The sequence below is a fragment of the Anomalospiza imberbis genome, chromosome 10 (genome assembly GCF_031753505.1).
Source record: "Anomalospiza imberbis isolate Cuckoo-Finch-1a 21T00152 chromosome 10, ASM3175350v1, whole genome shotgun sequence".
In the NCBI taxonomy this organism is placed as follows: domain Eukaryota; kingdom Metazoa; phylum Chordata; class Aves; order Passeriformes; family Viduidae; genus Anomalospiza; species Anomalospiza imberbis.
In genome coordinates, this window is record NC_089690.1 from 1,499,446 (window position 1) to 1,513,965 (window position 14,520).

General features: G+C 44.7%; 1 protein-coding gene across 1 annotated transcript in view; it reads left to right on the forward strand.

Moving 5' to 3' along the window:
- Window positions 1-14,520, forward strand: part of RSRC1 (arginine and serine rich coiled-coil 1) — a 103,897-nt gene that overhangs the window by 77,930 nt on the left and 11,447 nt on the right. The window contains exon 8 of the mRNA XM_068200160.1: window positions 10,017-10,085. Coding sequence (XP_068056261.1) covers window positions 10,017-10,085 — 69 coding nt within the window. The remainder of the gene's footprint in view (window positions 1-10,016; window positions 10,086-14,520) is intronic.

Consider the following 14,520-nt stretch of genomic DNA (forward strand, 5'->3'; position numbering starts at 1 on the left):
AGGTAGGACAGGCCTTGGAGCAGCCTGGGACAGTGGCAGGTGTCCCTGCCCATGGCAGGGGGTGGCACTGGATGGGATTTAAGGTCCATTCCATGGTTCTATGCTTGGGCGACTGAGCAGTGCAATTAAGAGTGTGATTAACACAATCATCTTCATTAAAAAGCACAAATTCCACATAAAGGGTACCCAGACATCCCGTGGGTGCACGTGCAAGTTCAGAACCGGGTTCCTTCTGATGGATGAAGGATGATGGGCCTCAGTGGTGCTCTGCTGCCAGTCCCACACAGTTAGGTGCATTCCCTTTCCTCATGGTTAAAACCCTTAAACGCCCAATGACATTTCAATATTTCAAGTTATTTCTGTTCTCTAAGAATGAGAGAAATGCCCTCCTTGAAGTACTTGGCAGAGCTCTCCCATCCGAAGTTAAAGCTGGCTGGAAATGAAACCTAATTGGGGAAAGTTTATGGAAGTTCTGGTGTTGAATAAGGCTGCTTATTTATTACTTTGCTACAGCTTTATACAAATATATGGATGCACATGTGTCTGAGGGAAAATTATGCTGTCCAGACTTACGAGAGCCAGTTGGAATCTCTCAAGGTTGCAGATGAGCGGTGGAAATGCATGTGTATATTATCAGCTCCGTGCCCTTGGCGGTGACTTCCTCCCTGGTGACAAATCTTTCTTCGCTCCTCTCCTGGAAATCAGTGCTTTGGTGGTTTTCTGTCTTGGATTTGTCTGTTTTCCCACTTGCTCTAATGGGCTCTACTCGAACTTTTAAAAACAAGCATTTATGTGAAATGCATTAGACAACACAGTACTCCAGAAAAAAATGTTTGATACCCCAAATTCCTTCCTGAATTATTTAAGTGCCACTGCAGCAAACTGTTTACTCAGGGATGTTCAGCCTGGTGTGTAGTAGGGGTGTAGTTTTCTTTTAATGCAGTTATTGAATTCCAACCCACAGAGCCTCTGGCGGGGTTCCAGGAGAGCTCTGCTGCGCCGAGTGAAGATAAATTGTTTGTTTTCAGCAGCATTTCTTCATCTTCATCACTTAATCTGCAATGAAATTTTACAGCCAGCCACTGAATATTTAAGCAATATATTTACCTCTTTTATCCTGGGGGAGTATTTAATGAGGCTGAGTACAGTAAATGGTTGGAGGAGTTCAGGGTACAGGCTGGGAACGTGGAGTTTCCCATCCTTTTCTCACCGGGATGAGCTCGGCGTTCCCAAGGCAGCCGGGCTGTAATCGAGTGTGTGCTGGCATGGGCTGCAAGTCCTCCCCACAAATCTTTCCTTGACACACGCTCCCCCTTTTGGTGCCAGATGTCATCAGGTTCTTCTGGCTGCCTGTCTCGTGATCCCGCAGTTCCAGCTCGGTCAATCCCGGCAGTTCGCTGCGCCTCCACCCCGAACTTTTCCAACTCCAAGTTTTCCACCTGGTCCTTTCCTGATTTTCCAGTGCCCCGTCCAGTGTCTTTGTGAGGTAACACTCCTTGGTGCTAATGTTCTTTTTCTTTAACCATCTCTTGGTGTTTATGGACTTACGGGGTTTTAAAAAAAAAAACTTTTAAAAGTGCTTTTTGATCTTTTCATTTTGTTGCTTTATGAAGGTTTTTTATTAACATCGTGGTCAGAGCGGGAAATGATCGTACGTAGGGTGAAATTACAGATTTCCTTCTTTCTTCAAAAAAATCCTCAAAAATGCTTCCTTGCAGCACAATCTGAATATTAATTGTGCTCCATTCTTGATTAAGTATGCTCCACGTACACAGCTTTATGCCTTATGTTTTCACTCCTGATGTTTTTATTTGGGTGGGAAACAGGAGCTGGAAATTCCCAGAGCCCTCCCAAGGTGCTGGGGCCGCTTTGGCTTCTCTCAGAGTGGTTCCCTGTAATCAGCTGTGCGTGCTCCGTGCTTTATTGCTTCCTTTCCACAGCCACAGGAGTTGTCATCTACTTGATTTTCACTTAACGTGGCGATTCCTGACGGTGGGAAATTGGCAGATGAAAGAAGGGCTCGTTCGGCATCGAAGTTTTGGGAGAGAATTTTTCAAGTTTGCTGACAAGCTGTCAGGCTCAATTCTGCCCTTACCCCAGAAAGAAAAGCTGACTGTCATTGCCAATCTACAGCCTGTAATGACAATTGTATTTGAGGCACAGTGCCATTTTTTCCCCAGAAATCATTTAAGTAATTTGTCTTTGTGGTTGTGTTTTAAGCGAAGAAGTGTTTTTTGAATTAAAATGATTTATTTGTGGAATTAAATGGAGGAGCTGGTACGTTTTCACGTGAAGGTAGGTGGGTAGTACAAGATCAGGGTGGTTTCTCATGCAGATGCAGTGGGTGGTGGAGCTGAGTGGCGGGCAGATCCCGTGAGGATTGAGTGTTCCCTGGGATGTGGGACGCAGTCCCTGGAGCTGCAGGGCTTGGTTGAGCTCTGCTTACAACAGGGTGCAGGACCTGGTGGTGCTTTGGGCTGAGATCCTCGCAGGAAAGGGAGCACTGAAGTCACTGAGGAGGAAAAAAGCAGCCTCAATTTGTCCTTCAGAATTTGTGTGATGGTTTTGAAAGCATTTCCCTCGAGTCTGCAGGGCCTGGGCAGGGACACCTCCCACTAGCCCAGGTGGCTCCAAGCCCCATCCAGCCTGGCTTCCTCCTCTCACCTGCTCACCAGATCCGTGGCAGCCCTGTCATCTGTCCTCTCCTTTCTCCACCCATGGTGTGCCAGAGGGAAAGAAACAGCTCTGGAACAAATACTGGCTGAAGAACAATTTAAATAAATTGAATCAAATTGGAGTTTTTCATAGGCATCGCTTCTTGGTTTTCTGGTTGAGCTGGGGATTATTCCTGAAGGATATAGCAATAAGAGCATTCTTTACTCCATCACTTTTTGTATACATGGAATTTATGTTTTTGCTCCGAGATGTTGCTGCTTCTTTGGTCTGAGTAGTTCAGGGGCAGGTATAACTCCAGGCCATCCTTTTACTTTCCCTAGCTCTTTGTTCCTTGAGGGAGAGGAAGCTCTTTCTGTCTCATCAGCTGGAGGGAATGGCCTCAAGTTGCACTGGGGGAAGTCTGGATTAGATCTGAGGAACAATTTCTTCCTGGAAAAGGTGGTCTGGCTTTGGAATGAGCTGCCCAGGGAAGTGGGGGAGTCTCCACCCCGGAAGCATTCAGAAAACGTGTGGATGTGGCACCTGGGGACAGGGTTAGTGGTGGACCTGGAAGTGCTGGATCAGCAGCTGGACTTGATGACCTTGGAGGGCTTTTCCAACCTTAATGATCTCCTGATTCCATGATTCCTACCCCTGTCCCCTTAAAGAAACTCACCTGAAGGTGCCCTTTGAACAGTCCCCTTGGCATCACCGAGTTGTTCTGAGAACTGGTTTCCTCCCCAAGGAATCCCATCCAGTTCTGCTGTTTTCCTGAGCTGGGCTGCAGGCTGGGGGAGCAGATCCGAGGTGAAACATTGCTTGGTTGGGAGATGTCGAGGTGGGTAGTGTACACCCTTCTCTGGGATGGAAACAAATCCTTGGAATATTTAACAGCAGCCCCTGCAATGAGTCAGAAGCCAATTAATCCTTAGTGTTAAACCATGTTTAGGTTGGATTTTCCCTCCAGCGTGTGTTTGGGGGGGAAACTGTGGGAGAAAGAAAGAAAGAAATTAGGGATGCACTAAATAATGGATGAATGTACCTAGCCAAGATTTGCTGATTAAGTCTTCTTTAGGATTATTATTATAAATAGGGAGTGCCAGATCCTCAGCTGGAGTAAATGGGCTTGGCTCGGCTCAAGTCAGTGGATTTGTGCCAGCTTGAATTCACTGAGGATCTGGCCTTTAATTCTGGAAAAGGAGGATATTTGGGGAGGAGAATGATGGGGGCTGTGAGAAGTTTGGTGATGAGAACACTGTTTTCCTGGTAATATCAGGGAAAAAATGTAAATGACTATTCTTTTGAATTTTGTAATGAGATTCGAGGAACTACTTGATGTGATTTCATTAGATGGAAATTACTTTTTCCCCAAGTAGCTACATCTTAACCCCCTGCATGAAGGAAGGGAATATGCATGGAAAATGTGGTGGTTTGTTTAATTTTGTGGGTGATTGTCTCTTGCACCAGCATTTCTGCCATTCCTACCTAAAAAAATACCTCGTTGGCCATCCCGTGTTCATTGGAAGGAAATAGGAATAAATAGAGATGATTGTGGAAATCTGTTTCCCACTCTGCTTTTCCACCAGGAGTGAAGTGGGCTGGAATTTCAGATGGCAGCGATTTCAAATCCAACGTGGGGTCTCATTTGGCTGCATTTTAGAAAGATATCAACAAATCAGACTGCAAAGCTGCTGATTTGGTAATTGCTGAAAAATACCCAAACAACAATCTGTTTCCATAGCAAAGGAAATGCACATTGTTCAACAATACCTTAAAATACAGTGTTTGACCCTCTGGAGTGGACTCCAAAAAAATCCAGTTCTGAAATAACACTTTTGAAAGTGGAATATCTTGGAAGGACTAAAGATAACACCAAACAAGTTTTCTACATTCCCAGTTGTCCTGACCACAGAACGAATTTCTCAGTCAGAGGAGGGCACGGCTTTGTCATCATTCTCCAGTACCATCAAATCCAGTGTTTGACCATTTGGAGTGACCACATTTATACTTAAAAACCAAAAAAAAAACCCCACCTTTTTAAGGGGGGTATCTCGGAAAGCCTAAAAATAACATCACGGAGCAAGTTTGTTATATTGCTGATTGTTGTGACCATAGAATTAATTTCCCAGCCAGAGGGGGGGCACGGCTTTTTCATCCCTGCCAGCCTCGGAATATTCAGCGTGTCACAGATGTTCATGAATAATGTCCATTTAGAAGCGTTGGCAGCGAGCTGGCGAGATGAATGAAATGTTGGGGGGATCTGACAGGCAGCACGCTGCTTTGTGATCATTCCAAAGTTCTAATAATCTCCCTCACCTTCCCTGCCTGCCTCTAATGAAAGAGAATAGGTGATTGCACCTCGGGCTATGTTCTGCGCCTAATGACTCCTCCAAAGGCGGATTTATGGAGAAAAAATTAACTTTGAATGAGGATTGAATTGGCCCTGACAGGCTGATAGACTGTGACACAGATTCTGTGGCAAAACAGACGTAGCCCTAATTGATTATCAATATTTTAAGCAAAGTGATGAAAATAAGCATTAAGTGATGAGAAAGGCAGTCTTAATACAGTAGGCAGTCACCGGGATCCGGGAAGTCTTCGGGGAGCTCGGCCCCGCTCGCCGGAACGGGATTTTAGCTGTCAGTTCTTCCCCTTCCCTGCCCCACAGCCCGTGCCCCTTCCCAGCCTCTTCCCCTCCCGGATTTGTGCCTGGCACGTTGATATCACGGCCTCACTCTCTCCAGAAGTTGGTTTAATTTTAACCCCTCTGGACTCGGGGCCGTTTAGCGGGGTTTTGGATATTCTCTCCTTCCTGCTGGGCGCTCTCCCAGCCCTGTGCCGTTCCTAGCCAGCAGGTGAGCCACAGACTGCCTCCTGGAAATGGTAACAATGGCAGAAACCAGGGGGAAATTGCCTGGTTGGAGGGAAAGGGTTTGTCTTGATGATTATCTTGGTTGTACCCAATAGAAACAAATATCCTGGTTACACCAGATAACTCCAAATATCTCGGTTATCCTTTGGAGTAAGACAACGTTTGGGTTTTGCCTGTGGTTTTTCAGTTGGGTTGCACTTGACTGGATTTATCTTCTACCAAAAATCCGTTTAATATCTGGGAAAAACCTCGGGGCTGTGAGCCAGGTGCTGGTTAGCTGTGCCATAACAGAACGTTTATCCCAGAGAAAGGAATATTTTCTGAAATGACTGAGGGAAGGGAACTGAGCAGGAATGCTGCTGAAGAGGTGAGAAATAGCATTCCTACACCAGGAGGAATCCCTGGGATAACATCTTCCTTCCAAACACTGGGCGTGTTCCCCCAGGAATTCAGAAAAGCTTAAAATAACCAGGTTTGGGCTTCTGGGGAGTTTTTAAGTGTGACTGGCAGAGCAGGGGAGGGGGCAGTGATCCCCTCCCTCCCCCTCATGCTCAGGGCTCCAATATCCATAATTGGAGTCTGGCGTAATTAAATTACAGGGCAGCAGGGGCAGATGTCCCATGTTTGGGAATTGGGCGTTTCAGGTGTCATTAGGGAGGACAGGGAGCTCCCGTGGCACGGAGAGATCCGTGGCCACGGACACGATGCACTGGGCAAGTGCCCACCCAAAACATGGATTCATGGAATCACAGAACCCCGTGGATTTATGGGATTAATAGAATCATACGCTCATTTAGGCTGGAAAAGCCCTCCAAGAACGTTGGTGGTGTTTAAATTTTGGGTGAAATGTTACTAAAGGCAAAAACACAGAAAACCAGCTTAAATCTGGAGTGGTAAGAATGTGTGTGGTGGTGTCACTTTTCCTCTGGAACTCAGAATTCCTGGGTGCTGCTCCTGGTGTTCCTGTCAGAGGAATTCTCTGAGCAAGTGGTTGTTTGGAGTTTGTGCTGGAATTTGTCGGGTGGATAACAGATAATTTTCCACGTCAGCCTATGAATATTCAGCAGAGAGGATTTCCACAAGCCTTGATAAATTTAATATACCAGAGAAAAATAGCATGTAAATTAAACAGGGCCTTGTAAATTAATAATGGATTCCACTTGTATTTTTATATGTGAGCTGACTGAATATTTTATAAGTGCAAAAATGTTTGTGTTTAAAAAAAAAAAGTGAAGTCTTTCTGATGAGCACTGTGGATGGTTGGCTGCATTTTAAATGAGATGTCTGTGTGTTTTTACAGTTTCTTGGCTTTCTTTTCCTCAGACACATCTTGTGTTTTCAACTTTGAGCAGTTGGAAAGTCCACAATTAGGTTGAATTAATTTATTTTTCCAAACCTCTTGTGGTTTGCAGTTGTGGGTGTTCTGACGCTCCTCTCTTTTTAATTTTGACAGGAAAATGAAATCTCCTTAGTGAAGGGCTGAGTCTTTTCCATGCACCTTCCCTGCTTCTCCCATGCACTGGGAGAGGGCTCAGCTGCAGGGGTTCCTCCCTGAGCCTGGGCCACACTTTCCAAAATGCCCTTTCCAGCCCCAAAACCTCCCCTGCCCTGTTTCTACCTTGGAATAATTCACACTTTTCCTGTCTTCTCTTAATTAGCAGCTTTGCTTGGAATAATTTCACCTTGGCACAGTGTGAGGCTGGTCAGGATTAAAGCATCAGCCATCCATCAGGGAGTGACTCTGCTTCCCAAACCTTTAGCACTTCCAGGGGTTCCATGGAATCGTGGAATTGTTTAGGTTGGAAAAGCCCTCCCAGACCATCAAATCCAACCCTCAAGTTGTAAAGATCTTTTAATGTTGTTTAATTGCAGCTTGGTTTGCGAAAAGTGAATCTCTTTTAGTGCTTTTGATGGCACTTGAACAACAATATATTCACTATATTGTAATAATAATAATAACAATAATAACAGCATTGAGGAGGAGGAGAAGAAAAGAACAGAAAGGAGAAGGAGAGGAAGAGGAAGGAGGAGAAGCAGGAGAAGAAGAGGAAGGAGAAGAAGAAAAGTAAAGGAGAAGGAGAGGAAGGAGAAGAATGGACACAATCCTGTGCCATGTCCTCCAGGATGACCCTGCTGGAGGTTGAACCACTTGACCCACTGTGGCACCTCCCAGCCTGGCCCATTCTGGGATTCTGTGCAAAAACGACGGAAAATGTGAAATGCTGGAAGAGAATCTTCGGTGTTCAGTCCTGAGAGTAACTCAGATTTCAGTGCCTGTGTTGGTTGTGGTGGACAGAGCCCTGTGAGCTCGAGGACTGCTCTGGAGGTTTATGGGCTAAGTTAAATTGTTGTTAATGAGCAATTCTGTGTGGAGGATTGTCCTCGTGATACTTCCTAAATTGCCCCATTGTCCCTCTAATTAACCAGGACTTGAAAGGCCAAGCTCTGCCTCTGCCCCAGTTTTAACTTGACTTACAAGGACTGGAAATCAGCGATTTAAAGTTAACAAAGACAAGCTAAAAATTTATTCATTGACCAGCAGCATCTTTCCTGTGTGTTTTAATATCTTTTTGCTACTGAGGTACCCAATGAATTGTTCCTGTGCAGCAACAAATCGGGCAGGAAGAACAAAGTAGCTCAGTGGAATAGATAAATCAAATTTAGGCCTGGTAGTTTATTGAATCTAAATTGTGCCCAGTTGGCCCACGAGCTATATGAGCAATCCATCTTGTGCTGATAATGGAGGGTCTTGAAATCCACCTGATGTTTGCATTATTAAATTCCAGCCTAATGAGCTCTGCTAATACATATTGAAGACAGTTGTAAGGAGCAGAATGGGAATGGGAGCGGGATAATTTGAAAGAAACATAAGCTGAGCATTTTACATGACTCAAGGGGTATATCTACAATTACACATATCACCAAAATTGAATTTAAATGGAATTTCTATTATCCCTGTCCTTTTACCAAGGAGAATAAAGTGTAAATGAAGTAAAAGTCTTTAGAGTTACTCGTGGTTTGGTTTTATTATGGGATTTAATAGATTCTTGTAATGATCTTCAGTGGCAGAAAAAGTTTTAATATTTCACGGCTTTAAATGTTGTCTAAATATGTATAAAATCGTGGAGGTGGACGCAGCTGTCAGTGCAGTGATTGGATCACTTGGTGGCACCCTGGCCAGGCTGTGCATTTTAAAAGTGGAGCTGGTGGCTCCAAAAAGGAAGGACCCCTTCACCCCCCTCCTGAGTGGAGTTTGGCTTTCATAAATTATTGCTTAATTCAGGAGGTGCTGGGATTAAATATTTGCAGCTCTGACTGAGCTGTTACCATTCAGAGCAGAGTTTGTGGTGATTTCCCTCCCTGGGAAGGCCTGGTGTAAATGCTGGATTCCTGGTCCTTTTTGGTTCTTTTCTTTCTGGCATGGTGATACTTTTGAAAACTTAATATTTCATCAAGTATAATGTTATTAGAGACTTATTCTCACTTAGTTCACTCATCAGGCAGTGAGATGGCAATAAAAGAGAATGGCTCCTTTGAGACATTAATGCTTTGGAATAAATGATGTGCTAGAACAGAAATTTAATTAATTTACAGAGTATATTGATAGTCCCTTGTTACTGTGCTGTATATTTTTAATCTTCTTTAACATCTGTAGGAAAGTGTTTGAAAACCCCTGCAGTTGAGCAACTGGTAGATAATTAAGTAATAAGGGAAGAGGTTTCTAGAGGGAAAAAGATTCTTTTTAAAGAAGATTGTTGTAACATGGATTAAGTACTGCTGCTGTGATTTGGAGTGAAGAGAAAATTGTGTACTACCTGATAAAGTCCTGGGGAAGAGCTGCCTGACTCCCACTCTGAACAGTCTGCAGGCCTGGAAATATTGTTTTGTTTCTGTTTTATCTCAGGCTAGGTCTGATGGATTACTCACTATGGCAGCAAATCTGCCACTTCATGGATGCACCGCCTTTGGGTCGGTGCAGTTCGGTCTGGGGGAAACTGCGCTGGGCAGATTGGGGTTTAAAGAAAGAAAACCTCTTAAAAGTCTCTTAAGGGCTTTACTTACCCCAAAATGAATGTGGGGATTTGTATTGAATTAATATTGCCTCTAATACTGACCTGATATTACCCTCCATAATCCCATTTATTATTCCTTAACTGTGGGAATGACTTTAAATAAAATCAATGAAGAACCAAGTTCTGGTCTGTTAGGCACGTGGATTTCATTGTGGGACCTGCAGGAAGGAACATGAAATTGGGTTTAAAGCCCTGGAAGCGTTGTTTGGCAAGAGGTTGTTGACAGCCCATCCCTGGCAGTGCCCAAGGCCAGGTTGGACACTGGGCTGGGAGCACCTGGGACAGTGGCAGGTGTCCCTGCCATGGCAGGGTGGCACTGGGTGGGATTTAAGGCCCTTCCAACCCAAACCATTCCATGATTCCATGATTTGATAGGATAGATTTAACTAATTCCAACTCGTTTTCTTCTTTTTTAGCCAAAGCAGACGAAGCGTTGAAGGCCAAGGAGAGAAGTGAAGAAGAAGCCAAGAGAAGAAAGGAAGAAGGTGAGGAATTTTCTTTTATTTCATAACAAACTGAAGCCCAGGAAGTCAGAAATGATTGTTTTTAAGTGTCCAAGCTCCAGTGGGGCTGTGAGATTTTCCTCCCTGGGCTGATGATGGAATCTGGTGCCCTGAGCTGCTTCTGTGCGGTCCAGCAGGTGGAATAATGGAGCCACGTGGATTGAAATGCCAGGGAGTGATGGGAAGAGACACTTCCAACATCCCAAGGGAGCCAATCCAAACGATCCAGGAGCCTCAAATCCTCACTGGAGCTGTGTGGAACCAGTGGGCTTTAAGGTCCCTTCCAACCCAAACCATTCTGGGATTCCATGATTTCCTTCCAAGAGGGAACTCAGGAAAATTCCCCATTTTTGAAACCGTGGCTGCTGAGAATTTCACTCAAAATCAAAGTGTTCTAATCTTTAGTTTGTTTTACCTGGGGACTGTTTTACCTGGGATGCTGGGAGGAATTAATTGGTGCTCCCAGTTAATCCTGCCTGGAGAAGGTTCTTGTGATACCAAAGGAGGAAATTCAAGTGGAAAAGTGGCCCAGACATGGCAGGAGGGGGAAAATCCAAGTTTGACTGGAAAAGGGACCAAACCAAGGAGCTGTGGCCCGTCCCCGTTGTGATTCCTGGATTTTGGAGCCAATGGCTCAGGGGGAGCCTTTCCACCTGGAGGAGTCACCCAGCCAGGCTCCCGTGGGCACAGGGATTTTGGGATGAGCTGGTTGGGTCACACCAGCACCAAACTGTAGGGAAAATACACTGTTTGGGAAAATTCTTGTTTGGAAAAATACACAGTTTTTTGTGCTCAGATCCCATTGTGAGTGGCAGATGTGCTGGCAATTGCTGTGCCAGCAGGGACTGGGAAGGGTGAGTGTGGAAAGGCAGAGGGAAGAAAAAAGGGGCTGTTCATGACTTGGGAACAATGGAATTTCCAGGGAAATGGGGAGGAAAACTTCTCTACAATTTATTAATAAGCCATGAAAACTGTCCTGGGGTGGCTTTGAAGGGCTGTGAGGACGTCACAGTGCTGGAAAACGAAGAGAGGATTTTTTCTGAATAACTCAAATTCGTCCATTTGCTGAGGAGCTGGCTCCCAGTTAGGAATGAAAGAGTTCATTCTCCCTGGAAAATACAAAGTCCTGTTAAATTGTGTATGAAGCATTGGAGCATTCCAGGACATCCAGGGGAATTGCACACTGGGAAACTCCATTTTTTGTTAAGTTTATGTCCCATATGGACTCAAAATTCCAGTTTTAGGTGGGTTTGTGTCCCGTGTGGATTTGCAAACAGGACATTTATCCAGTGCTTAGAGAGTGTTCCCTTCCCTGTCCCAGGCTGCAGTGGCATCTTTTGCTTGAAAATGAGCATTTTGCATTTTTTTTCTTAGTTCTTCCTTCCTCACGCAACATCTCTGGGTGGTTGTTAACCCTCTTTGATCCCTCATGGGATCCCTGAGGTTGGAAAAAACTTTCCAGACCATTGATTCCAAACTGTGACTGATCCCCACCAGAGCACCGAGTGCTACATCCAGTCATTGAAATAAAATAAAGCAAAATGATATTGAATTAAATCTTTAAAAAATTTTCTACATTACTATTTAAAATAATTTTTATTTCTGTAATATCCCTTATTTTATTTCCCTAACTAGAACCCTCCAAAAGGAAATTCCAGCCCGTGCAGACAGCCTGTGACTCCTTTACTCAGGAGCTGCAATAAAAATAATTCTACAAATAAACCAATCCTTTCCCAACTCATAAAAACTGGTTATTGCCCACCCCATAGCGAGGGTGTCTTAACATTCCTTTTATTGTCATTTTATTGCCAAATCAGGTGTGAGATTAGACGTTGGATGTTCCATGTAATCTGCTCGGAAATCAAATTATTTGACCTCCAAGCCCAGCGCTGCCCCTTCCCGCTGGTTTCCTGTTAAATATGCAGCATTTCCCCAGCATGAATAAAAAATCGAGGACAAATTAGAATCTACAGACAGCTGACCCCAGCTCCAGATTAGAGACTGGGGGCTTGTGCTGGTTTAAATGTTTTAATTACCATAGTCCCTCCAGCCCAGTGAAGGACAAACAGCAAAATGCTGATTTTTTTTTTTAAGTGACTAAAAAGCAAAGCAAGAAAGAAAAAGGCTGCCCCCGCCTCATTTGAATTTTTCAGTTTGATTACATTTGCACTTCCATTGGAGCTATGCTAATTTGCTGCATGAAATTAGGTCGATTAGCAAAACCCACTACTTTTCCAGGAGCATTTTCAGTGGTTGGATTTTCCTAGTTTGGTTTTTGTTTACTTGCTTTGGAGCTGCCTGAAAAGTGACAAAATCCAAAGGGGATTTTGCCACCCAGCTGTGTTTTACTCCAGACAAATTCCAAGGAGGTGAAGTGGACAAGAGGAAAATTGAAAAAAAAAAAAAGCAAAGGAAAAATTGGAACACGTTGGACGGTATTAGGGAGAGGTTTTGGGCTCGTTTCTCTTAATCTAGCACGAATAATAATATTTTTAAGTGTTGAGTTTAAAATACACCATGGCAGGGCCACGTGTGGGGAGGAGGAGCTGGGGATGCACCAGAAAACCAGGAAAAGAAGTTGTTCTGGAGCACAGCAGAATAGAAAACATGAATTTTTGGGAATCAATCATCCCATAGGTGGATGGATGGGAGTGTGGTTCTGGATGGGGCAGGCATTATCCCAGAGTTTGCATTTCCTGCTGCCTTTGTACTGGAATTTGCATTTCCTGAAGCCTTTATCCCAGAATTTGCATTTCCCAGTGCCTTTATCCCAGAATTTGCATTTCCCGGTGCATTTATCCCATAATTTGCATTTCCTGCTGCCTTTATCCCAGAGTTTGCATTTCCTGCTGCATTTATCCCGGACTTTGCATTTCCCAGTGCCTTTATCCCAGAATTTGCATTTCCCAATGCCTTTATCCCAGAATTTGCATTTCCTGCTGCATTTATCCCAGGATTTGCATTTCCTGCTGCATTTATCCCAGAATTTGCATTTCCCAGTGCCTTTATCCCAGAATTTGCATTTCCCAGTGCCTTTATCCCAGAGGTTGAATTTCCTGCTGCCTTTATCCCAGAGTTTGCATTTCCTGCTGCATTTATCCCGGACTTTGCATTTCCCAGTGCCTTTATCCCAGAATTTGCATTTCCCAATGCCTTTATCCCAGAATTTGCATTTCCTGCTGCATTTATCCCAGGATTTGCATTTCCTGCTGCATTTATCCCAGAATTTGCATTTCCCAGTGCCTTTATCCCAGAATTTGCATTTCCCAGTGCCTTTATCCCAGAGGTTGAATTTCCTGCTGCATTTATCCCAGAGTTTGCATTTCCTGCTGCATTTATCCCGGACTTTGCATTTCCCAGTGCCTTTATCCCAGAGTTTGCATTTCCCAGTGCCTTTATCCCGGGATTTGCGTTCCCGTGCCTGGCCCGTGCCAGCCCGGTGCTGAATTGATTCCTTCTGCCCCCCCCACCCCCGGTAAGCACTGCAGCATTTTGATAAACTCCGGGGAAATAAATTTGGCAGAAAATCAGCAGGAGTAGATTTAATTATCACTCCGAGACCTTTCCCTTTTCTGGCTTAGCGATCCCAAAACCCCGCGCCTTTCCCCGGAATCCGCGCCGAGCTCCGCTTCCCAATTTGTCCCTCCGCGCCGTGATAAGCCAAGCAATTACTGGTTTATTGATTTTTCATCAGGGCAAATTTAAAGTTGATTTTTTTCCCTGCAAAGGCAGGGGTGATTAAGTGTTTCCCGTCGGTTTGGTCCCGGAGAGCTCCGTGGCAGAATCCAATATCCTGAGGTCAACCTCTGCAGGGAGATAATTCGGTGTCTCGGCCACGTGTGAGGGAGAGGAATCAGGGCTACAAATGTGAGGGGATATCTGTGGAGACAGTTTAATTTGTTCCATTTATATGAACAAGTCGTGTGGCACATGCTTGGAAAATATCATTTTGAATAGGCTTGGAAATGAGGCCCACGTGGGCAGGGGGAGGGAGGGAGGGAGGGATGCAAACGAGAGCGGGAATGTGGCTGGGAGACAGCTGGCCCTTGAACAGGGAATGAACCCCATCCCTGCGGCTCATTCCTGGGTTTTACTGAGCTCCCTGTGCTGCTGGGGTGACTTTTCTTCACCAAAAGTTAAATCCTTCAAGTCTTCAGGTGCCTCCTGGCCAAACCACTCCGTGGTGCTGTGATTCCGTGATTTTGAGTGATGGGGGGTCACGGAAGCAAAGTTAGAATGTGCAGAAAACCTGGAGAACTCAACTTTTAGAAAATCCCTTAAGTATAAACTCTATAAACCCAAATTAAAAGTTTTATTTTTTTATATTCATCTTTAACCTGCTGGCCAGGAGTCCTCACATGAAGAATCTCATCCAGGGCCACCACAGAATATCCTGAGCTGGAAGAGACCCACAGGG